The 27,022-nt window shown below is 39.0% G+C and overlaps 1 protein-coding gene across 1 annotated transcript in view; it reads right to left on the bottom strand.

The window, feature by feature from the left end:
- RFC1 (replication factor C subunit 1) overlaps window positions 1–27,022 on the bottom strand; it is a 78,858-nt gene that overhangs the window by 39,299 nt on the left and 12,537 nt on the right. Inside the window, exons 2-4 of the mRNA XM_054029212.1 lie at window positions 25,762–25,890; window positions 23,590–23,665; window positions 21,255–21,374 (exon numbers count right to left, since the gene is read on the bottom strand). Coding sequence (XP_053885187.1) covers window positions 21,255–21,374; window positions 23,590–23,665; window positions 25,762–25,890 — 325 coding nt within the window. The remainder of the gene's footprint in view (window positions 1–21,254; window positions 21,375–23,589; window positions 23,666–25,761; window positions 25,891–27,022) is intronic.

Below are 27,022 nucleotides of genomic sequence, written 5' to 3' on the forward strand. Positions count from 1 at the left end.
TGCATGCATGTTTATTCAGATGCCTTGAAATTTGGTGTTTGTAGGGTTAGTAATCCAAATTGGAGCAAGGGGTTCTCAAGATACAGAACCCCCCAAAAAAGCATTTTTTAAGATTGATCATTTCTAACTTTGGGGGGGGGGCACACTTTGGAGTCAAACCATGGCTCTCACTGAGCCGAAAGTGTTCTCAATCATTCAACATCTACCCAGCTAGTGAATGGCTCAAGGGGACATGCTGTGACCATTAAACCAGGCACTATGTTTGAAACCCACCCTTGGCAGAAATCCAGAAGTGAAATGTAGGCATGTTGCTAAAAGCAGCTTCTGTCAAAGGGTAGTTTGGGGAGGGTGGAGGTAGGGACAGAATCCGAGTACAAAATTCAGAAGGTGCTCGAAACTATTTTTGAAAATAAAAAAATGACACATGAAAATGCTTGCTGGGAGGGAAGGAGGAATTAGTGCTGCAGAGGAGTCGGGAGGAAACCAGGAGAGAGTTTGGGGCTGCAACAAGTGGTAGGGTAATAGGGAGGAGGATAAACAAGGATGGCAGCTCAGGTCAGTCGGAGAGGTGGGGACTGGGGAGAGTGCGGGGAAGGCAGAGGAACCGCAGGATTGGGGGAGGGGAGGCCTGTCAGCCCCAAATTCTCCATTCTTATGTGCGCGCACACCAGGATCTGGGGATCCCTATCCCTCTGGGGGTGTTTAAGCCCCTCACCCTGCCTCCGAGGTGAACCAGGATGTGGGGGAGGGGTTCCTGAAAGTAACACAAATTTAAACCTTGAGAACCAGGAAATACAAAGTTAAGGTACATGCCACCCCCTGTGGAGTGGAGGGATTAGCTGGAGTGGGGCAGGATGGGGTGTGCCAGGGGCATGGCTGTGGAGGGCAGGCTGAAGAGGAGGAGTCCTGCTGGAGGGTGTTGTGGGAGTGTGGAGCCTGGCTCAGTGTTCAGCTGAGGCTACCTAACCAAAGAAGCGGGCATCCCCTACAAGACTGCTGCCTGTGATAGGTTTACGTAGCAAGAAGCAAATTCTTACACACTAGTTGCTTCTACAGTGCTAACTACTGGTGTAACAATGGTGCCTTTGGTGGGATACTTCTGAGAATACCAATTCAGGACAGATTGCTTAGAGCAAGGCAATTACAGCCCAAGGCTGGGGTTCCTTTGCACATCAAGGCAAACCAAACCAGCCAAACAAAGACGACTTGGTTTTACCCCACTGGCTAGCCATAAGTCATACAAGCAATTTCCTTAGACACTCCAGTTTCCCAGTATCATCACCAGTGCCACTCGTTATGGGGACGAATGGTTATGAAAACCAATACCCCAGTAAAAGAAAAAAGGTTCTCCCAATCCCAAAGGACCAAGCTCCAGACCCAGGCCAATACACAAATCAGATCTTACCCACAAATCACGTTGTTGCCAATCCTTTAGAATCTAAAATCTAAACGTTTCTTCACAAAAGGAAAAAGATATAGATGAGAGCTAGACTTGGTTAAATGGAATCAATTACATACAGTAATGGCAAAGTTCTTGGTTCAGGCTTGTAGCAGTGATGGAATAAACTGCAGGTTCAAATCAAGTCTCTGGAGTACATCCACAGCTGGGATGGGTCATTCAGTCCTTTCAGGGCTTCAGTTTTTAGCAAAGTCCCTCCAGAGGCAAGAAGCAGGATTGAAAACAAAGTGGAGAGGAGGGAGCTGCCTTTTATAGTCTCTTCCGGGTGCAAGGGCACCTTTTTGTTCTTACTGTGGAAAAGTACAGCAGCAAGATGGAGCTTGGAGTAACATGGGCAAGTCACATGTCCATGCGTGATTCAGTTTGCAGGCCGACACCATTGTTTACATGTTAGTTTGAACGTTCCCAGGAAAGCTCAGATGTGGACTGGCGTCTCCCAAAGTCCATTGTCAGTTATGTGTTTCTTGATTGGGCACTTACTGAGGATAGTCCCTTCTCAAGAAGCTAATCAAATGCTTCACTGAGGCTACTTAGAATCAAAACACATTGATATACAAGTACATAGCCAATATTCATAACTTCAACTACAAAAATGATACACCCATACAGATAGCATAATCATAATCAGAAAATCATAACCTTTTTGTAGACACTCCACATGACAACCTTTGTATAATATTTGCTGCAAATATATAACAGTGATTGCAGTTTATGTCAATAACGTCACAACTGGTTTAACGGGATGGGAAGATGAGCTGCAAATGTTCGTGGGAGACAAAATGTTTCAGAACTGATGGGGATGGAAAAGAGAGACATCAGTCTTGTCTCATCTGCTTGAAGTTACTGTAGCCCCCATATAATACAATTGTCAAGATTTTAGGACCTAAACCATGCCTGTGATTTCTCTCATTGGTCCTCTCAGCAATTACATGTTGCAAACATTCCAAAGCATGTCCATTATCCCCCTTCCAGTGTAACAGGAGGGAAGAGCAGCTCTTAAAAACCATGTGTCCTAGTGGAGAGACAAGTGGACTAAGCTATCCCTGACTCTGCCACTGGCCTGTCGGGGGATGTTGGTCAAGTCATTTCACCTCCCTGTGTTTCAGTTTCCCAATCTGTAAAATGGGGGCAGAGAGGTAAAGGGCTTTGTGATCTACTGATGAAAAGCACTATACAAGAGCTAAGTATTATTACTGAGTTACAGCAGCATATCAACTGCAAACCTGCAAACTACAACTGCCTAAATGCCTACTAACTACTACTAATATTTCTCTATTAAAAACAAAAAGACAAAAACACACTAAGAAATTCACTGAAACATCATTAACACAGAGTTAAGGTTGTCTGTGGTGTCTTGTGCCCTTCCAGAACATGGACTTCAATGACACAAACCTCAGAAAACCAGAAAATGAAGAGTTAAGGTATTTCAAATTTCAACTTCTGAAAACCAGGAAATACAGAGTAAAACCAACACAATCATAACTCTGCCCTCTTAGAGCAATGAACCAATAAAAGCCATACTTGCACTCTGCCTTTGTAGATAGGTCACAACAATCAGAGAATAGGGTACATGACAACTACATCACAGAATCTAACGTCCACACTTTGCTAAGGCAAAACCTGTGTTTAGGTGAGCTGTAATAAACAGGAGTTACCTGCACATGTTCTATACTCATACTCTGAGCCTAATTCCCCAAAACAACCCCACACTTGCTAAATCTGACAACTTCAACTTCCCCCCCCCTTCCCCCAACCCATTCATTCTCACTGCAGGATTCCATCTTATACTATAGTTTCATTTACTGCTAGTATACCACCTCACTACTGACAATCCCCATGCTAAAATGACTCCTGTGCACTGCTGCTACTCAACCTACAGAATTTAGCACTGAAATGAGACATACTGAATCTCTCAAACTATATATGCACTCTTTCCTTTGATCACACACATGGGGGGCTAATTCCCTCAGAGAGGGCCAGTATCCTCCCAGATCTCCTCTTATCACAATCACAGATCTGCCATGGTGCTCCAACTAATCCCTCCACCATTCAATATAGTTACACCTAGCATAGTGAACTCATCTGGAGCGGCTATTCCCAGCTCCAGGGTGGCACAGTGAAGGTTGTGTTAGCGTGTACCTTAACTCTATTTCCTGATTTTCAGAAGCTGATATTTGAAATACCTTAACTCTTTGTTTCTTTCCTGGTTTTCAGAAGTCTGAGTGTCACTGTATTCGATGTTCTGGAAAGGAAAGACACACCATATGGCAACCTTACCTTTGCATTAAAGATGTTTGTCAGTGAATTTAGTCAAAGTAGCAGCATTTTTCTGCATTCCAATATTATATTTTTGAGAACACAATTAAAAAAAATAAAAACTTATGCTACTAAAAGTCTATTATATCCTGACCTCTCAAGGAAGTAATCTAGAAACCTGTGTAAGTGTTCAAAAATATATATATATATAAAGTTACCACAGCAAAGTCAGTGAAAAGAATGGAAAATATATATATGGGTTTAAAAAGTTCAATATATTCAAAGTATCAAACCAAATTACCAAAGCACAAGGTCCAAAGCACTCTATATTATCAACTAGCATGTGCCATTTCTACCCTCCCCCATCAACTAGGTTAAGAATTACTAACAGCTGTACAAAATGTATAGGGGAAGTGTTTGCTAATGAACCCTCATCTCCCTAATGATGACATCAAAGTACATCAAAGAGATAAGAACCATAAACCTCATTTAACAATTCAAAGATCATCCATGTAAGTACTTGAAAAAATATAATTTAGTCTCAACACTTCCCAAACAAGGGAGAGAGAGCATAGTAACCACAAATAATAGCTCACAAAAATCCTACATTTCCCTTCGGGGGGGGGGGGGGGGGGGGGGGGGGGAGGAGGGGAGGGAGTTATACAAAGATGAATTAAGTTAAGAGTCTTGTTTCACAAGCTTAGAAATGAAATGAAAAACCATAAGATGTATATTATAAGATATGGGAGAATATTCTTTAAAACTCTTATAAACTAAGAATATCACATTACATGTGGTCCATAATGTTATGGCTTAATAACTAAAGTTGCATTGGTAAGGAAGAGAGGAATTAACTCAGCTTTGTACATCAACCAAAGAGAATTAAAAAAATTAACAAATAAGTCACTTGGAATAAAGTAACTGTAGCATCCTTTAAAAACTGATTTTGTGGTTGCTATGTTAATAAGTTACAAAGCAGGAAGAAACCTATTACGGCATAAGTCTACACTACAAAGCTTTGCTGACATGGCTATTTCAGCTAGGAATTTGAAACAAAAAACAAAACAAAGAAAAGCCTACGAGCAGATATAGAGCAATGCTAACTCCTTCATTTGCACCTGAAAACAAAGTAGGAGCTATTCCAGATCACCAAGCATAGTTTAATAAATAGGCCACCATATTCTGCACTCCTTGAAAGATGAGTGGTTTTAAGAAGTAGCTCTTCCAAGCTGGTATGGGCAGCAGTCCAGATAAATAAATTTCTCCTAAATCACAGGAGCACAATCCCAGGGATTAACTCCCTATTCTTAGTTTGGTCTAACTTGTTTGATTCAGTTTGTTGGTTGCTTTCATTTTGCTTCCTTTGATTTTCCTTCCCTAGCATCCTTCTCAGTCACCGAGAGTCACAAAAGCCATGGTTGACAAGCAAAAGCAGGTGGCATTTTTCCATGGGAACAGACAGCACTTTTCCATTCTTATCATTGTAACTAATCTCTTGTTGATTTACACAACTCTCAACAAAAAACCTAAAAGCTATCATTTTTCTGCTGTTCCGATTTTCCTACAGAAAGACATGAGGCTCAATCAGCAGAGCAGTAACTAATCTGCAAATGTTCATGATTTCACATACTAGCTAAATGACAATTTAAAAATCCACACTGGGTCTCCATCACATTAGTGATGATTATGAACTCTATGGGACAGGTACTGTCTTTCAGCTAGATTGGAGTAACTCGAGTGTGAGTGACCACACTTGCGAAACACAGGAGCTATGCTGTGTATATAACATATCTGCTATTTGCAGTGCACTGGGGTTAGCTAACCTACGTTAGGTAACGCAGGTTAAAACAGCAGCGAAGACACAAATTTGAGTTGAGCACACTTTTGGGGGGCGAGGAGGACAATATAGACATACCTACTATTAGCCAATATCATGCACTCCCAGAATGCCTTGTATTCCTGTTAAGCTTTACAGTGGGTAAACTTTGTATAATCTCTATTAGGGCGGTCAAGCGATTAAAAAAATTAATTGCAATTAATCGCGCTGTTAAACAAAAATAGAATACCGTTTATTTTAAATATTCTTTTGGATGTTTACTACATTTTCAAATATATTAATTTCAATTACAACACAATACAAAGTACACAGTGCTCACTATTTATTTTTGGTTACAAATATTTGCACTGTATAAAACAAAACAAAAATTCAATTCAATTCAAAACAAAAATTCATACAAGTACTTTAGTGCAATCTCTTTATCATGAAAGTTGAACTTATAAATGTAGAATTATGTACCAAAAAAAAAAAAAAAAAGGCATTCAAAAATAAAACTATGTAAAATTTTAGAGCCTACAAGTCCACTCAGTCCTATTTCTTGGTCGGCTAATCACTAAGACAAACAAGGTTGGTTACAATTTGCAGAAGATACTGCTGCCTGCTTCTTGTTTACAATATCACCTGAAAGCGAGAATAGGTGTTCTCATGACACTTTGTAGCTGGCGCTGCAAGATATTTATGTGCCAGATGCGCTAAAGATCCATATGTCCCTTTATGCTTCAACCACCATTCCAAAGGACATGCTTCCACGTGGATAATGGGTTCTGCTTGATAACGATCCAAAGCAGTGCGGACTGATGCAGGTTCATTTTCTTTTTTGGTGGTTTGGGTTCTGTAGTTTCCATATCAGAGTGTTGCTCTTTTAGGACTTCTAAAATCATGCTCCACACCTTGTCCCTCTCAGATTTTGGACAGCACTTCAGATTCTTAAACATTGGGTCGAGTGCTGTAGCTATTTTTAGAAATCTCACATCGGTATCTTCTTTGCATTTTGTCAAATCTGCTGTGAAAGTGTTCTTAAAACAAACATGTGCTGGGTCATCATCCAAGACTACTATAAACATGAAATATATGCAGAATGCAGGTAAAACAGAGCAGGAGACATACAATTCTCCAATGAGTTCAGTCACAAATTTAATTAACACATTTTTTTAACAAGCATCATCAGCATGGAAGCACATCCTCTGGAATGGTGGTCGAAACATGGAAGGGGCATACGAATGTTTAGCATATATGGCATGTAAATACCTTGCAATGCCAACTACAAAAGTGCCATGCGAACGCCTGATCTCGCTTTCAGGTGACATTGTCAATAAGAAGCAAGCAGCATCTCCTGTCAATGTAAACAAAGTTGTTTGTCTTAGCGATTGGCAGAATAAGACATAGGACTGAGGACTTGTAGGCTCTAAAGTTTTACACAGTTTTGTTTTTGAGTGCAGTTATGTAACCAAAAAGAAAAATCTGCATTTGTAAGTTACGTTTTCACAATAAAGAGATTGCACTTCAGTACCTGTATGAGGTGAATTGAAAAATACGATCTTATTTTTACAGTGCAAATGTTTTTAATAAAAATAATATAAAGTGAGCACTGTGTAGTTTGTATTCTGTGTTGTAATAGAAATGAATATTGAAAATGTAGAAAAACATCCAAAATATTTAATAAATTTCAATTTGTATTCTATTGTTATAAGTGCAATTAATTGCTATTAATTTTTTTATTTGCGATTAATTTTTTTAGTTAATCACGTGAGTTAACTGCGATTGATAGCCCTAACCTCTATCTTTTGTATCTGTAGAGTATGTCAGAAACAAGATACATGTTCTACTGAGACTTGCCAAATATGAACAGTGTGCTAGGTATGGCTAATACAATGTGCTTGGGATACCTGGTTGTCTTCGTACCATGAAAAACAGGTATGAAACTAGATAAGAAAACGGGAGTGAGGTCTGTAATACTACAGTGGAATTTTCTATCTGCTGTAAACAAAATGAATGTAAATATGAGCAGAATTTAGTTCACTCTTTGGAACAGATTGAAACTCCAGATGAGTAATATATGAACCAATCTCTTTTTGCTGATTTATCTGTATTTAATAAACTGAGCAATCTGACATCTCTTTAATGGATAACTTAAACCAAATCACTAATACTAGTGAGTGAACTGATTAGCAGCACAGAGTGATTGGATTAGCAGCTGTTGAGCAGTGCTAACTCAAGAGGTAGCCTGTAGCTACATCCCTATTGCATCATTAGTGTCACCCACACTCAAACTAGCTGCCTTGAGTTTAAACCACCACTTAGCTCAAGCTAGGGATTGTGTGTGGACAGGAGTCATGTGATGGACAACACTAAGGCTGGGTCTACACTACCCGCCTGAATTGGCAGGTAGAAATCGACCTCTCAGGGATCGATTTATCGCATCCCGTCGGGACGCGACAATCGATCCCCGAATTGACGCTCTTACTCCACCAGTGGAGGTGGGAGTAAGCGCCGTCGATGGGAAGCCGCAGAGGTCGATTCTGCCGCCGTCCTCACAGCGTAGTAAGTCGGCTGCGATATGTCGAATTCAGCTACGCTATTCACGTAGCTGAATTTGCGTATCTTAAATCGACCCTCCCCCCGTAGTGTAGATGTAGCCTAAGTGATACCTCAAGCCAACACAGCAGTGAACACAAGCCTAGCTCTATAGTGCCCTGATACAGTAGCACCTAATCCAAGTTAAGTAATACAAATAATAGTAGATTCTACTGTAATTACTGCAAACAATAGTACAGATGCAAAAATGGTGTCCTTGAAATTTGAAGTTTTGCTTTTCCCAACAGAGATGGGAAAGATAAATACTTTTAGAATAGCAAGAGGAAGGAAAATAGTATGTTCTGTCTTCAAGCAGAAAAAAAAAGAAAGGTTAAAAAAGCAGGGAAGAAAGAACAAGGCACTGAATAATACTGAATAGCACATTTCTATGTAGAGCAGCCAAATAATTATTTTGGATCGGTGAATTAAAATACTATTTTTTTCAATTGTCAATTGTGTCTATGTGAGAAAGAAAAGATGGGTTACGTAAAGTTAGTCCTCAGCAAGTAAATTCAGCTTGCAAGGCTGACCTAGCAACCTACAAATTAAAGTATGAACTAGCTAGAAGTCAAAAGCAGAGAGACCGAACAAAAGTAGCATTGCCTTTGGGGGGAGACTTGACCTCATTCCTCAATTAAACTAACTTTGTTCTTGCCGTATGGAGAGCCAACGGCAAAATTTGTTCTCTTCTCTCTAGAAAACTTGTAATACAGCAATATCAGGAAACAAAATGTTGTCATACCGAAAGTGAGTAAAAAGAGAAAAAGATAGTATCCATCAAAGAGCAGAGGAATTACCTTAGACAAGTCCCAGTCTGTATTACAAACATTCATTTATATAGCAGGATACAAAAAACAACAGTCAAAGAAAATATTTTTCAAGGTCCTGATAAAAATGTATTTACACAAGTTAAAAAGGGAAAATTATTCTGAAACTTTAAAAAGAGCAAGGACAAGTTATAACTCTATGTGTTACCATTAAGAGAGTATCCCAGGGCTTCAACAATTACTCTTATTTCTGACATTACCTTTCAGACTACAATTTAAACAGAAAAAAAAAAAACCACAAATCTCTGCCAGGCAAATGACTAACACTTCAAAACGGAGATAATAATCTAATAGCCAACACAACAGATAGGATTAAGAAACTTTTGCTGTTATAACTCCTCATTTTCAAACACAAAGGTAAGTTTTTCAGAAGCTTTTCATGACTGTTCTGTGTAGAAAAAGCAGCGTGTGTGTGTGCACGCGCACGTAAGCTCACAATTCCTTCAGCCATTTTTGAGTAGACCAAGGCTAAAAAAATCCACTTTACTTGGGTTAAAAAAAAAAATCTAACCAAAAGATCCGAAGTTTGAAAGCTAAAACCAGTCATTAAAATAGTTTTAAACATGAGCAGTCTTTGCTTGGTTTGGGAAGAAAAATAGAATAAATAAATAAAAATCTGTCAAACTGTAGCTTTGTTAAATCAAAAACATCTTCCCATCAAGTGCATTTATATCTACAAGGATGAAAATTTTACAGTGATGAGCATCCTAGAAATAAAACAGATTGGACAGAGAGGCACATTTTAGATAGACACACTGTGGCTGCATGTGCTTCTCTAGACGTGCAGTTTTTAAACACTGTAAAGCTCAGTGTTTTCATCTTCAACAAAGCTTTTGCCATTTAATCCAGACGAACACAATCTCCCCTAAAATTGTATATTTCAATTATGTGATCATTAGGATCAAACATTACATTCACATTTCCTGACCTCAGTCCTTGTGCCACTGAATGCTACTGGATTCTGCCACCAGAGCCAAGGAAATCTGAACTCAGACGGTGCACCCAATCTACTTCTACTATACTCGTCTGCTAATTTCATAGAGGCATCAGTTCCTTTTAACACAGGGATGGGCAAACTTTTTGGCCCAAGGGCCACATCTGGGTGGGGAAATTGCATGCAGGGCCATGAATGTAGGGCTGGGGCAGGAGGTTGGGGTGCGGGAGGGAGTGCGGGAGGGAGTGCGGCGTGTGCGAGGGGGTGCAGTGTGCAGGAAGGGGCTCAGGGCAAGGGGTTGGGGTGCAGGCATGGTGCGGCAAGGGGCTCAGGGCAGGGAGTTGGGGTATGGGGTACAGGAGTTTGGGGTGCGGGCTCCGGTCTGGTGCAGCTTACCTGGAGCAGCTCCAGGGTGGCAGCAGCGCACACCGGGGTCAGGGCAGGCTCCCTGCCTGCCTGCCCTGGCCCCGCACCGCTCCTGGAAGCAGCCGGCACCATGTCCCTTTGGCCCCTAGGCGGGTGGAGAGGGCTGGGAGAGGGATCCGAGGGCTCCGTGTGCCGCCCTTGCCTGTGGATACCTCCCCCAAAACTCCCATTGGCCGCAGTTCCCCGTTCCCAGCTGCTGGGAACGGGGAATCCTGGCAATCCCGCGGGCCGGATGCAAAGTCCTGACAGGCCGGATCCGGCCCGCGGGCCATAGTTTGCCCACCCCGGTTTTAGCACCATGGAAATACCTTTATTAGATGGGCATTTTAAGTGCACATTAATTAATTATTAGTTAAGAGAGCACATTTCACTGGCACTCTTCTTATGGTGACAGGTAAGTATCCTGTGAGTAGTGTGCACTCGTGCTCTCTATTTTGTCTTTAAAATGTGCACAGGAAATTGACTTGCAAAAACTGTGTTGTTAAAAGAGTAAACTGGCAGTTAAAATTTTGGAAAAAGATTCTTATGGCAAGATTAACAGTGCCACACTGTACACATGTAAAATTTTCTATTCCTGCATTTCTTGTTATGTTGATCTCTCAACACATCATTGGCTATGCTTTTACAAGCATTGCAGAATAAACATGTGCAACATGGAGCCAAATTACCTAATATAAGAAACTTACATTTTCTGGGATTTTAACTGTACAACCTTAATTTGTTTTTAGCATTTAATTATAAAAATAAATAGTTTTAAATAACTCAAGGTCTCAAGTGTCTATACACAAGGTTTCGGATCAGGCCTATACAGCTACTCCAAATGGTCAATTTTTGAGACGCTGGTCCTTCAGCCATTTCACTTGCAAACTGAACTTCTCATGTTGCTTTCTCCAATTATGATGCTTTGATTAGCTTCATGTGCCATCACTGAGGTGAAAATATGGAAATTTATTCTGTGGAATACTGTATGTACATCACAGCAAAAGTTTAGTGAACGAGCTCACCATCAACACACTGAGCAAAGTGGAAACTGAACAAGATCTCAAAGGGAAAGCATATAAAATAGTAAGCAGTGGAAGAAGAAATTGCTAAATTTTTGTTTTAAATCTTCTCTTGCTATCTCAGTACCTCATGGCTGTGCAACACTAAACACACAATTCACCTATCTATCCCATACTATGTGATGCACTGGCAAAACAGGAGTTCAGATGCCAATAATATATAGAACAACATAAAAACCATTACATAGTGCAAGGGTTCTCAAACTGGGGGTCGTGACCCCTCAGCAGGTCATGAGGTTATTACACAGGGGGTTGCGAGCTGTCAGCCTCCACCTCAAACCCCACTTTGCCTCCAGCATTTATAATGGTGTTAAATATATAAAAAAGTGGATTTAATTTATAAGGCGGATGCAAGGGGGGTGGGGAGGGGTGTCACACTCAGAGGCTTGCTACATGAAAGCGGTCACCAGTACAAAAGTTTGAGAACCACTGACCATAGTGCTTTATTCTTTCTAAGCACTTCATTCAAGTTACTGTTGTTTATAGAGATCCTATGCCACTGTGAAAAGCAAAACGCCAGTTCTATACAAATTGCACTTCTACCATGGAGAAGTGAGCAAAAACATGAATGAATTCATACACTCCAAACTAATAAAACATTATTTCACCATGGTGAACAACATACACCAACTGGTAGCCATGTAAGAGCATAATTTGTTGGAGATTTGTCACACGCTTTACCTCAGGGGAACACGCTGCACCCTCATGTTCATCCTTATAATATGATTGTGTGGTATCCAATGCAAAGCTTGTCATGTCGGGTGTCTTAAGAAGGCTCATGATGCACTGAGCATTGTTATTATAGTAACGCTTTAGGTTGTAATTTCATGTGTATAGTATGCTTTGAGCAGGGAGTTGGACTAGATGACCTCCTGAGGTCCCTTCCAACCCTGATATTCTATGAGGCTGAAAAGGTGTCCTCATGGCTTAAAACAAGCCCAGGCAAAACTCTCCAGGAGCAGAGGGGCAGTTCACACCGCATGTATGGGACAAACCCAGCCCAGCCTCACAGGAACAAAAGGACACAGGCCTCGGTAGCAACAAAGGATCTTTTGGACTCTCGAATGAGTCACCCCCCCCTCCTTTGGTCAGTTTGGGACTCCGATGAGGTAATGTTCACCTGACTCTGAAAGGGGTGGAGGGGGCAGCAAAGCCAAGAAGGAAGAAAGATCATCATAAAAGAGACATTTGCCATGCTCTCTCTCTTCTACCTCTATCTACAGACACCGCCACCAAGTGACTGAAGCAAAAGGGAGAGCCTGGCTGAAGGGCAACCAGCCAGCCTGTGGTGAGAAGCATCTAAGTTTGTAAGGGCACTGAAAGTGTTAAAATCAACTTAGCTTGCGTTTGGCTTTTATTTCATTTGACCAAATCTGACTTCTTGTGCTTTGATTTATAATCACTTAAAATCTATATTTTGTAGTTAATAAATTAATTTGTTTATTCTACCTGAAGCAGTGCGTTTGGTTGGAAGCATGTCAGATACTCTCCCCTTGGGATAACAAGCCTGGTAAATATCAATTTCTTTGTTAAATTGGCAAACTCATATAAACTTGCAGCATCCAGCGGGCATAACTGAACACTGCAAGACGGAGGTTCCTAGGGTTGTGTCTAGAACCAGAGATATTGGCTAGCGTCATTCGGTTGCACAATCCAAGCAGCAGCTGGGAGTAGCTTACATGCTAGAGGTTGTGCATGAACAGCCTGGGATTGGGGGTTCTCACAGCAGAGCAGGGTAAGGCTGTCTCCCAGAGTCAAGGATTGGCGTGACCTAGCTGATCACTGGTCCAGATAACACCAGGGAAACATCACAAGGGGTTACACTAGGCTCTCCTCCTTCCTCAAAACGCTCACTCGGGATGAATTTCTCTTACCTATTGCAATCATATCAGAAGCAGCTTTCTTCATTTCTATCCTCCCTCTCTGCTAATGCCCAATGAAAATCCTTTTGCTGGAAAGCAGGACTGTCAACAGCAGAAGTCAGCCAGCCAATCATCACTCTACTTGTGCATCTCTAATGTGGCCATCATAACTGAACTGAATCAGAACAGATTAAGATTATAGTATTTAAATTTCCACATGCACTAAATACTTACTAATAACTCTTACAGAGTGTGGTAGATGACTGAATGCCAAATTAGAAAAACAAGCCTTAGCTATCAATACATCAAACTAGATGGGTTTATTACTTTAAAAATCCTTACTCTTTAAACTTTTATTAAAGTGAAGAGAATTCACAGAAGGAATAAAGAAACTATATAGATAGGAAATTTCTTCAAGTTTTCATGATAGGACCTAGGAAATACACCTTGGCAGTGCATTATAGCTCTTACGGTAAATTTTTCTAAATCCACTTTTTCCTGTAATTCTCAAGAGAGCTCTATTAGACTCGTAGATCAAATATCAACTAAATTAACTGTTAAAGTTCATCAAGAGCTTTAAAGACTAAAAGAATTAATAGTATTATTTAATATCTATCAGAAGTAGGCAAAGAAAAACTCAGTGCTGAGTCTCCGAGTCCAGGTCAATTGACTTGAGCTTGCAGGGCTCCGGTTGCAAGGGTAAAAATAGGAGTCTAGAGTTCACACTCAGGCTGGAGCCTGTGCTCTGAAACCCAGCAAGTGAGGAGAGTCTTCAAGACCATGCTCCCATCCAAGCAAGCATGTCTAGACTCATATTTTTAGCGCAGAAGACTGAGCCCTGAGAACCCGAGTCAACTGAACCAGGCTCTAAGACTCAGTGTTGCAGGTTTTTCTTTGCAGTGTAGACATACCCTAAGGTACATATATGACCACCATTACCATCATATGTGAATGACTCACAATTGTTAATGTATTTATCTTCACAACACCTCTCTGAGATAGGAGAATGTTGTTGTTACCCCCATTTGACAGAGAAATGACGCAGAAAGACTAAGCGACTTGCCCAAGGTCACACAGGAAGTCTGTGGAAGAGTGGGGAACCCAGGTTTACCGAGTTGGAGGCTACCACCCTAACCACTGGACCCCCCTTACTCTCCAGTGAATTTCAAAGTTCAAATTCTGTAGGAATCTTATTTTTGTCTCACACACACACACACACACACACACACTCTCTCTCAGGAGGTACATTTCAACCATGGATAATCCTACCCACCCAACAGCATGTTAATTAGTTCTCTAGATTTAATTGGAATTGTATATATCTATGCTGTAATGCACCAGCGTAAAGTGTTACCTTTTTAAGTGCCACTAACATAAAAGCAGCTTTTACAAAGTTATGTTTTGCCACACTCTCAAGTATTTTTGCAATCACTACACATCCACAAGGATATCATCTACACCATTATCCGTGTTAATAGTCAGGTATACATTAAGTTCCACATACACAAAAGAAACAAAACAAAAAAAATCACACCGCACACACACAGTTCTTGCCAACTAGCAACCTCTGACAAAACCAGACCAGGTTCAATGCAGCATAATAACAGGTCATCTTCTACAAACAAAGCTCAAGGTCCTATACTTCATTAAACAGTAAAAAGTAAATGTTATTTAACAGGTACAAGAAGTATTTGGATTTCTCCCAACTTACTGGACTGTTTTACCACAGATAATGGTTAGCAATGGAGGTATTTATAAATAGCTCTTCCTTTTCCTGTTACTTGTAAGATTAATGGTGTTCTGTCCTTGATAATCAATAATCTAAATGAACGGAGTTTGATTTAACCAAGTACACAGCAACGATGAAAAATATTTGTTATGGGATTAGAAAGGGTAAACCTAATGGTCTGTACAGCATGAAAGCAACAGTAAGATAAATAGAAAAAAGTTAACCATTTCGTTAATCCAGTCATTTACTCTCTTCTACAAAACAATGCAACTTTAATTCATATAGCATTTGTCATAAATCAAATCCCAAAAAAATGAGTTAAACAGCAGAAACAGAAAGAAATTTAGAGGGATAGACAAAGGACGAAAGACAGACTTCAGATTAGAGCTGGAGAGAGAGAGAGAGAGAAGAGAGAGAGGATAACAGAACTACTCTTAGGCTATTTCAGACAAATAATTGCCGCAAATAAAGCTGTCACGCCAGCAGCGGTAAGGCTGCATGAACAAACAGTGAAGAGACAACTTGTGACAGGAGCAAGTCCATGAAAGTTTTAAAAACAAGGGAAATAATTTTGAACTGAATGGATTTGGATATCTGTACTTTTAGAAAAATATATTTAAAATGCGCACAACAATACATTGATTACACCAACAAAAGTAATGCTAATGCTGCTGTCAGACAAAACTGACAGAGAAAAAACTACAAATTCAATGCAGTTTGGGGAAAAGATCTCAAAGTAGTACAAGAAATAAATGAAATCCAAGTCCACAGAATGTAAAGCTCATCAAATGTAAACTCAAATCATATCCCTCTCTCTACCCAAACAAGACATAAAAATTTGGAAATATCATTATGGGGTTGTGTTTTTTCTAATATTGAAACAGTTACTGGCTTAATGTGTATGCCAATTAAAGTATGCTTAACTGGCTATAAAACACTATTCAGTTCCAATGAAATGGAAAAACGAATTACACACATACTAGCAAAAAAATACGAAATGAAATGTTAACCCTTGTATAAAGAAATTGCTTTAGTCATAGCTTAAGTCAACCTTACTCTATGTGTACCTAGAACTCACTAGATAAGAGTAACCTTGAGCTGCAGTTTTCAGGGATTTCACTATTAACCTTGACCAATGTTCCGATTGTGTCAGATGCAGAAAAGCTTGATCACACCACCTCGTTACATAACCAATCTAAAAATGCACTATTTCCACCTGCTCTCCGAAGAATCTGATTAGGTATCTGTTCTTGAATTAAAGCCATCCAATATCTGGAAAAAAAAATCTAAAATCATTCTGGTAAAGTTTGCAGATGACAAAAATTGTTAAAGGGTAAATAAAGGTTAAGACAAGTCAGTGATATACAGTTTCATATATGGATAGCTTAGTAAACTGGGCTCATTTGAACAATGAGTTTTAATACAGCTAAATGACAGGTCATGAATTTAGGAACAAAGAATGCAGGTTACAGTTACAGAATATAGGACTACATTCTTGAAACGGACTCTGAAAAGGATTTGGGGATAATCAACTGAACAGGAGCTGTGGCTAGGAGAGCTAATGTGATCCTTGTATGTATGGAAATACTGGATTAGGAGTAGGAAGGCAGTAATACCCCCGTATATTGGCAGGGGTGGCCAAACTGTGGCTCACAAGGCACATGAGGCTCTTTTAATGTTAAAGTGCAGCTCGTGGAGGCCGCTCCCCTACCCCCGTTCCTTCCCCCCCCCGTTCTCCACCAACCAGACTGGGGAGCGGGAGCTCAGGACCTCTGCCTTGCAGCAGGGTAGGGGGCTTATGCCCAGCAGAGTGAAGGAGCGGGGTGCACTTGCCGGGACTTGGGATTTCAGCAGGAGTGGGGAAGACCCGAGCTCCAGCAGGTGTGCCCCAGCTCTCGAACTTCTGAAGACTGTTGTATGTGGCTCGGAGAGTCAGTAAGTTTGGCCACCCCGGTATATGGCAAGGAGACCATTAATGGAATACTGTATTCATTCAGTTCTGTGTCCACACTTAAAAAAATTGGAAAGGGCTCAGAAAAGAGCTGCAAGAATGAGTTGAGATCTGAAAAATGTGCCACAATAAGAAACTCTACTTGGTTTACTTAGAAGGGGATTTGATCATGAACTCAAAGTACCTGCATGGGGAGAAGTTTCTGATGGTAGTAAGCTCTTAAAACTACAAAGCAAAAGCATAACAAGATCCAGTGCCTGGAAGCTAAAGCTAGATAAATTCAGCCTGGAGATAAGGCAAATTTTTAACAGTGAGGGTAATTAACCATTTCCACAACTTACTAAGAGACACTGTGGACTGGAGGTCTTCCTAAAAGATAACCTAACCAGAAGTTATGAACATAATACAAGAATTACAGGATGAAATTCTATGACTTTTGCTGTACGGGCAGTCAGAGAACAATGACCATAACTGGTCACTTTCTGGCCTCAAAAATCTGTCAACATGTACTTTTCCTAAACTTTAACTGCACTAACAAAAATTATGCAGCAAAAAGCCTTTTAAAAAAAAAAAAAAACAAGAGTCTGGTAAAGAGAAGCTTGGCAAAATAATAAGTGATTCAAGTTGGGTACTTTTAGGCTTTACAGTAGGGAACATTAACCAACCACCATGCAGAGTTTCAAGTGCAAAAAAGCTGACGTACACCAGCAAATGAACAAATCAAAATACTTAACATACTGTACTTCCACTTTAGATAGTTCAGTGTATTAAACATGAACCTTGACATATCATTTACAAAAGGGTTTTTTAAATATTTCAATAAATTAATCCTATCTGCTTCTGCTGGAATCAAATGAAATAAATATGCTCCTTAAATTTTAGAGTACTTGCAATTACACTATCGTCAAGTGCTTCTGCTAGTGAATGCTTTGTCTTGTGCCATTTTTTTTTTTTTTATGATATGGAAGAAAAAAAAAAAAAAAAAGAGTATAAACATTGTAACCTCAGCTGGAAATGTGCATTTTGTTTTTTAGGTTTCTTGTTTGAAGAAGTATATTGTCCAAAAACAACTTTCTGTTTATCAGAAATAACACACATCACAATTAAATTACCAGAAATATAAAACAAAATACAGGTAGTGCTATATGTGCTATGAACATGCAAGTGTTTTATTAAACATATTATAGACTGGTATCTCGAAAATATGTTAATCTAATAGGTATTTTATTTTGTGTAACACTGACAGTTTAGGCTTTCAACAGGACATTCATTTAGCAGGTATTAATTTAAAAAAAAATTCTTTTGTTTTAGACTTGATACACACAAACCCGAGACTTTCAACAATAATCCATCTGTCTGGATCTTTTAGAAGCTCTACTGCTATACAATTAACATTCTTACTTGATAGCAGAAATGATTTCAATACAGTGAAATCATATCAGTTGAGCCAAATTTCTAGTTGTTTTTAAGAGTATTCAGCTGCATCTTGTTGAAAATGTACTGCCATTCGAGAGGGATGGGTAAACTGTCACTCTTGAACTTGCTTTCTAACTTGATTGTGTTCTTGTGTATACATCAAGATTTTCTCTACAGCATGCTTTGCAACACTGGCAAGAGACTTTCACAGTTTTAATTGCCCACATCCATGCATTAAAAGGTTTGATGTAGATCTAGCACTACCTTAACCAGCTTACAGGGCGGATCCAACTTTCACTGAAATCAACGGAAAGATTTTCACTCACTGATGTCAAAGGGAGTTAAATTGGGTGTCTGACCTCTGGAAATAAGCTGAGAGGTTTGACGGCAGGTTGTATAGAAAGTGATTGTACTTAAGATGTGAGAAAATGCCAGTGCGGTTATAAGATACTGATGTCAAAAGAACATGATCGACTTATTTGTCTCTACTGTGACTTCTCCTCAAGCTTTGCCACCTGTAAACAGCCTTAACTGCGTAATATAAATATTATGAGCCTGTACATACAGTAGAACCTCAGAGTTACAAGCACCTCGGGAATGGAGGTAGTTCTTAACTCTGAACAAAATATTATAATTGTTCTTTCAAAAGATTATAACTTAACATTGCCTTAACACAGCTTTAAAACTTTGCTATTCAAAGAAAAATGCTGCTTTCCCTTTTTTTTTTTTTTAAAGTAGTTTACATGTAACAGTACTATACTGTATTTGCCTTTTCTTTTTTTTTGGGGGGGGGGGGGCGAGGGAGGGGAAGAAAGGGAAGGGTGTCTCTACTGCTGCCTGATTGTGTACTTCCAGTTCCAAATGAGGTATGCGTTGGCTGGTCAGTTCATAATTCTGGTGTTCATAACTCTGAGGTTCTACTCTATAAATATCATGCATATTTATGAATTCATTCTAATATCCTTGTACTTTAACCTCTATGAGAAAGATATGACAGAGTGTACAATAGCTTTGTTTATACAGATATATTCCATTTCTTATTACGGACAATGGCTAGATTACCTATGCTACATTTTCAGTAGAGACAGACAAACAACTGATGTCATTTAACTTAATAAATCACATGCAAGCAGATTGACAGTTAGGAGCTACAGTTTTAATACTTTTAAGAAGCAGCAATTATTATACTACACTTATAAAGGAATCTGCTACAAGTTTCATATCCTCGACTGCCAAGTATTTTTTTAATCATTGCTAGAAGGGAAGATAGTTTACCTTATTGTTCTACTTCAAAAATAATCTTGCAGCATTCACATTCCTGGGTCTCATCTCTCTATGAATAGGGCAGAACTCTTCCAGTTCTTAAGGTTGTTTGACCCATAAGGGAAGAGGTAGCAGACAGAAACAGGAGTCACCATCCCTAACAGTAGTTAAATGCCACCCAAGATTAGCCACTGCCATTAGAACCTCGCAGTAAGATCCTGGTTTTAGCAGGAGGCAAATGCTCCACAAAAGAAAAATAAGCTAATCACAAAACAAAACTGAAAACTTAATGCCTCAAAAAATAGAACAAAAAGCCCACAGAAGTTTAAAGACAAGTCACTATCTCAAAGTTCCCCTCCAAACTCTGAAAGGAAAGGATGAGTTAGTAGGAATTCTGCAAGATGTGTTCTATGTAGAAACAGAGGGTAAGGTAAGCAGATCCGCCTCCTCTAAAGGTACCATCGGGCGGAATTCTTACTCGTGGAAAACAAGTAGCTCAGGGATAGCTAAAGAGTGCAATCAGAACAATGGCAACATTGAAAAAAAATAATGCCAACACCAACAACGAACAAGACACTGTCTCATACGTCATTATCTACAAACAGATATATATTCTGAACAACCAGCATGCAGCCTTAACTCCAACCATAAATATAATTCACCAAAGCACGCACACATGCAGATTCAAATTCAGTGACTGACAGGTAAAAGTTACTAGCAAATTTAGAACAACAGAATAACCTTAGAAAATTTAGAACTAAACAACAAAGATCATCCATGCGCATTACTCTTTCTAAAGACCACAGAACTGACTGTAAAATCTGAAGTCAGTGGTTAAGTTCAGGGAAGGCAACTGACTCCTACTCACCACTTCTGCTCTTCAGGACCAAAAAATGTAAGAACTTAGGAAGCTGAGATACAGGACTGAGATTGCACAGATGGTATTTTTAAAGAAGTACTACTATAAAAGTAGCAGAGTACAAAAGAATTTTACTGTTATCAGCTTTCCTAATATCAATCTTCCTAATAGTCTGATAGCAGATGGATTAATACTTTGACAATATATTTGGTTTATTTAAGAGTTTGAAAGTCAGAATCAAGCAGGTAGAGACTGAAAACAAAGAAGTTTTGCCACTAACTTTAATGAAGTAAGCAATTGCAGGAGAGAAAAGACTGGCTAGTCAGATACCAAATGAAAAGCTCTCTCTGAAAACTCAGATAGCGCTCTGAAAACTTAGCTCATTTTAAAAAGAATGCTCATGAAGAGCTTAAGTGTTTGGAAGTTATCCTTGACCCCAAGGATTATAAACATCACTGGAGGAAACTGAAAAGAGTGCATATGCCAATTCTTGAGAGGACATTCCTGACTAAACCAATGGAAACAAGGAGAGATGGTATATGCCTGACCAAAACCAAAGCAAGACTGACCACCATCTCCAACACCAAACGGAGAAGAGGACCTTAACAGCCTCAGTGATCACTCACCATCCCATAACTTTTAGCCTGAAGACTTTGCTAGCCTAGTAATGACATTTCTAAAGCTTACCGTTACCTTTTAAAAAAGCACTCCTCCTTGAATATTATGTCTGTTATGTTTAATTATTTAGTAAAAGCAACCCTCCCATAACAGCTAAATATATCATGTGTTTCACACATTACCTGTCTCTGAAACATAAACAACAGGATCCTGCTTAAGAACTTTATCAGGTTTTGAAGAGGATGGTTTTCTCTCTGGTGGCTTCTTAGTTTTCTTTACTGACTGCACCTCCTCTTCTGAATCTGTATTTGACCACAGGATAAGTATTATTTTCCTCCACATACACACAGTCTTTAAATAACAGTTCAACACATCAGTTATAAAAACATCCATCTGGGGGAGAAAGGTATTCTGCTGAAGCCCAGAATACAGAGAAAAATGAAGCTGTACCATTCTAATTTAAGAGACCTGTGTCATGGCCACCATCCTTCGACTAGGACAAGGATTAAATAGGACTTCCTTAGGAAGCCATCAATCACCCAGAAGAACTTTTGTCCAACAACAAGAAGCATCCCTTATTACCCATGTCAGGAACTAACTATGTTGCTTCTGCAGTGGGACAAGTTGGAGCCTGAAAATTAAACTCCAGTCTGTGACTCAAGGACTTTTTTGTGCCAACTGACAGAATGCAGATAGGGTGCACAGGATTTTACAGGGATCTGCTGAATCAAATAACTCACTAACGAATGGCATGTGAGGTCTCTACTGAGAGCCAGTAGTCCATTGATCATCATAATCATTGCAAAAATGTATGAACAGATAATCTTCAGTATAGACACACAACTCCTTAAATACTATGTTCTTAAGGCCGATAACCAGGAGGTAACATGTCTCAGAAAGGTTCCTTTCAGGTAGGGGGGTAACAGACACTTGTCTCCCTGTCTGGTCACTGTGGATTTGTGAGCTTCACAATGTATGCCTATTTGCATACTGAGCCAGATGCTTATTAAGCAATTGCAAAAGGACTGAAAAAGCAGAGGGAACCCAGCATATTTAATAGATGGTTACTGCTCACAGGATGACGTGCGTGGTTCAAGGGGACACACTAGCAGAACAAGTATTTAATTTTTTAAACACACACAAAACTGGCACCGTTACATTTCTCGAAGAATGAAATGGTCAATAATCTCAGTGACTGAAAAGCCTGCTAGTCTTAAAGCATTTGGAGCAGTAGTTCATTTTTCTTCACCCTAATGGAATAGGAGATCTAACGCTCCAGGCACACTGCTGGCACTCAGCAAATTAATAATATATTACAGGTGGCAGCTGGTTTGCATATACTATGTGTAGCACCAAACATTAATTTTGAAATATTTCCTTTAAGGCTCCCCAAGGGTATAAGGACTAGCTTAATATACAATTTCTCTTCAGTTTGATGTATTTTCAATATTCAATGACAACATTCTGGCAGGCTTATTTATTTGTGTGTTCTGCAGGTTTAGCGTATCCCATTGTTTTTCTTTTAAAATTAGAGCAACCTTGTACTATTGAACCAGCACACACACACACACACACACACAAAATCAACAGTCTGCAATGGAAGACACAAGCTGTAGGAAAGCCTGTATTCTTTTTTTTCCAATTTCATGAAAACTCTAGGAGGCTTCAGCATCCAGAGGGGGAAGAAATGACAGTAACAAGGGGAGAAACCAGAAAGCTTCCAATTTTTTTAAATTTAATTAAAAAAAAAAACCCGATATATAAAACTTTTTTAGAAACTATTTTAAATTGCATTTTCTGGAGAATATTCATTAGAATGGACTGAACAGTCCTTTCAATTAAATTTTACTTTGTTTCATATTCTGAAATTTAGAATATGTAAAAGCACCTAGAAGCATGGGACAAATGCTTATCAATGTCAGTGGGTCATTCAATATAAAATCAGTAAGGCAGTCCCCAATCCTGCAAGTTTTTCCACATCAGCAGACTCCTGTGCCTCTCATACAGAGCAGACAGACTGGATCTCAGAACTGGAGGCCTTAAAATTGCAAAAAAATATTTCTGTCAAGACCTTTAAAACAGAAATCATTCTTTATAGCTGCCATTTAAAAAGATACTGAGTAAGCCAGTTCTAATCTAAACGCCAAATCTGGGTTTTTCAAATTGTTGACCTAGGTCTAGTGAAAATTCTTTTGCATACATACATGGGTTAGAATTTTTAGCAGATGTTGCTACAGATGCAATGCTGCATTTTGTGATATTGAGGAGTGACAACAGAAGATGTAACTGTTCATAGTGATAACCGGCAAGCAATGTATCACTTTCAGCAGTGAGAACCAAGAGCATCTTGTGTTTAAAATGCTTTTATTTCTTCTTGAGCACAAACCTTCAAGAGGTTGTGGGTTTTTTTTAAATGCGTTGCATTGAGGGGGTAACAATCACCTGCTAACCCTCAATTTTAACTGGCCGTACCGCAAAAGACACAAAGCAGCATTCTAAAGCGGTAACAAATTTTACCTGAATCATAGATTATCCTTTTTTTCTTGTTTGTCTGCTTTCGTTTGGAATCATCTTCATTAGATGAATTCTTCACCTAGTAGTAAAAGTCCATTATTTCCACTATCAAGTTCTTTCTTGCTTTCTTTCTACATCTACTACAACTTCTAGTTAATGAAGTGTATTAGATTAATTTCTAGCAGAAACATGGTAATGTCCATGTGTAAAAATAAATCTAAGAACTTAAACTATAAGCTTTCAGTTAAGTGGCTATAAAATAGGAACACAACAAAGGGAAGCAAAGTTCATTATATTCCACAAAGATACCAGTTTGAAAAAAGTCAAAAAATACACAGGCTGCAACTGAAACAAATAAAAGCTTAAACAATTAAAATAATCAGACACCATCCTCAAACACCTCTGAAATTTCAAACAGCTTTGTGGAATTTTGACAGCTAATCTAATCAGAAATAAAACCGTCTGGTACCTTCAGAAATAAAGAATGTACTAGTCAATACATGATTTGTTTGCCCCCTCGCTTTTAACATAACTGCCATAACATATAGACCAGTGATCCCATCTAGTCCAGTGTCCTGTCTGATAGTGGCCAATACCACACACTTACATGGAAATTGTCTGTTATGGCATTTCTTACAACTGTACAATCATCTGCCCATATGGGAGCTTTCTTCCTGATCCAGTCAAATTGGTGGTTGCCTTCTGACCTGAAGCATTAAGGGTTATAACACTCTTCTTTAAAAAAAAAAAAAAAAAAAAAAAAAAAAGTCTTATCTAACATAACTTTTCCTGTGGATAACAGGAACATACAATGTTCAACTCTATTCTGAAATCTACTAAGCATTTTACCTTAATTATACCTTCAGTTCCACAACTCAAGTATGGGTTGTATAAAATAGAATTTCCTTATCAATTTTAAAATTGTTGCCTTTCAATTACATTGAACAGCTCCTTGTTCTTGTGTTACGAGTGAGGGTAAAGAGATATACCAAATTCACCTTCTCTATACCATTTATTATTTTGTACCTTATCTTCCCTCTCATCCGTCACCTCTTTGAGCTAAAACAGTGACAATCTTTTCAGTCTCTCCTAATTCAGAAATCTTTCCATGGCTCTAATCATTTTTGTCACCTGTCTCTGAATCGCCCCACTTTGTTATAACCTTTTGAGATAGCACAACCAGAACTCAACTCTTTCTACTCATATTAATTACCCTAATTTTAAATATATCTCATTACATATTTTGACCCTGAGCCTACAATGAGCTCCACGTGGTAGTGCCCGGAATTACAGTGCTAATCTTTTCCCCCCAGGCATTAGACAAGGGGGGTAATTTAAGTGTAAAAGCAAGAATAGTTCATAAGGTCAAGTATGGCAGCTTATCTTAAAAATACATCCTATGGACAGCAATTTAAGTTATGTCAAAGGTGCCTGGGCATGTAAATGCATGCCCTTTTTAGCACGTTTATAAATCAAAATAAATTAGAGTTTGCCTTAGCAGAGCTCCTTACATGATCAGGACCTCAGCTAGATTTGCTTTAAATATTTAATAGGATTGTTTCCATGACAGTATCACAATCTTTTCCCCACTCCAAGCATATGAAAAACTAACGATTTATTTAGCATACAAGAAAAAAAAGTTACAAGAAGATTGGGATGCAGAAATAAAAGCAACTTCTGCTATGCTAACTCCAGTCTCAGCACTATTTTCTATGCTGGATTTGAGAATTGTGTTTGCTTGGTTTTGCTAGCCAAACTTGGTTTAGGAAACAAACATTTCTCTTTTTCCACTTCTCATTGCCACCCATGAGACACAAGACCTACATTAAATGTTCTTCAGGAAGCAGGAATGCTGACCAGAGTGGAGGGCTATGTTACTACAGAATACATTCCATAGTGCCATATTAAATATGCAGGTGAGATTTTTACTTCTGGTATATTAGTTGGAAATGTCTCCCTGACTCTGCAAAGACCAATTAGAATTTATTCTGGTTTTGATTATAGAGAAATGACTCAAACATTTTTTAAATAGCTGATGAGAAACCATTGAAAATAACATTTAAACCAAGAACACAAGTCAGTTGTAAGGGGTGAGCCACAGACGTGCAGTCCCAAACCAGAGCAACCTTCAAAACCAAGCCCAGAACAGCCTGCAGCTGAGGAAAGCAAACTGACCTTGATATCCTTTGTTTTCTTCTTCCCATCTGAAGACTCTTCCCCATCTTTGGTTTTCTCGGTCTTTTTCACTCTCTCACATTCATGTTTCTTGCCAGTAGATACGACCCCAAAGAATTTTCTGATATCCTAATAAAGGGGAAGAGGGATTTAAAAAAGCAACACACAATACTTTGACCTTTCACTCAACAAAAGAGTGAGATTATTTAACAAAAAGCAAATTACTCTCTCAACAACTCTTCGGCCATTCACTGATGTAGAAGTTTTGCTTAAAACCTGTAGAGCTGAATTTACTCATATCTAGTCAATACAGGTCTTACAGATGCAGAGCAGTCTTTGCTCAGTTGCGACACACATGGCAGCAGCTTTCATTTCCACTACAGAACATTCCAAGAGCCCACTTTTCCCTTAGTGGAATATCTCTGCCAGCCATCCTATTGCAAAGCACAACATAGAATCACATTACTGATGGGATAAAGTATAACAAACAGTTGCAATTAGCTCCAAAAATATTCAGTAAACTCTGACAAATATAGCCCAAATGTCAAAGAGTCTTTTATAGATCAAATGAATAATCTAACTGTGGGGCAGAGCCTACCACAGATGAAAATCCTCAGCAAAGCCCACAGGTAGCTATAGGATATTGAATCCCAGCACCCTCCATCTTTTCAGAATCTGGGAAAAATGGGTCATTTCACCAGGGCTCTAGCATCTGCAAAGTGTTTGGTATAGCTCTCCAGCTAGTAGTGTCTGATCATTTTTCCAAGTTCAAGCAATGTTAATCAATCTAAAGAGCTCAAAAGGGTAACATATTTATGGCATAAAAACAAAAAGAGCTTTCTACCTACAAAAGTGAAAGGTTTGAACTTTAGGAGGCTCTTGTATGAGCATATAGCATACCCACAAACACAGACTCAACATCTATTAAAAGCCCTTAATAGGTAAGACTATTTACTTAAAAAGGGAATCATCTAGCATGTTATACCTGTTTACAGTCATTGTCTCCAGGGATAGCAGCCATTTTAATGGCAACCATTCTAGGAGCACCACATAATCATTTGGTCTGAATTTATAGCAGGCAGAGGGTGTGGCTTGTGACTTATATTCTACCCAGGTAACACTACTTTCTGATTTACCCCCTAGAGGTTTCAGCTAAGTAGTTTCCCAGGAATTCTAAGACCTGCAGAATTTTCTCATAAACTGTGAGTAATACCAGTTCTTTGATTTTTTTTTTAATATTATTTCTGCATATTTACACAAG

The sequence above is a fragment of the Malaclemys terrapin genome, chromosome 5 (genome assembly GCF_027887155.1).
Source record: "Malaclemys terrapin pileata isolate rMalTer1 chromosome 5, rMalTer1.hap1, whole genome shotgun sequence".
Taxonomy (NCBI): Eukaryota; Metazoa; Chordata; order Testudines; family Emydidae; genus Malaclemys; species Malaclemys terrapin.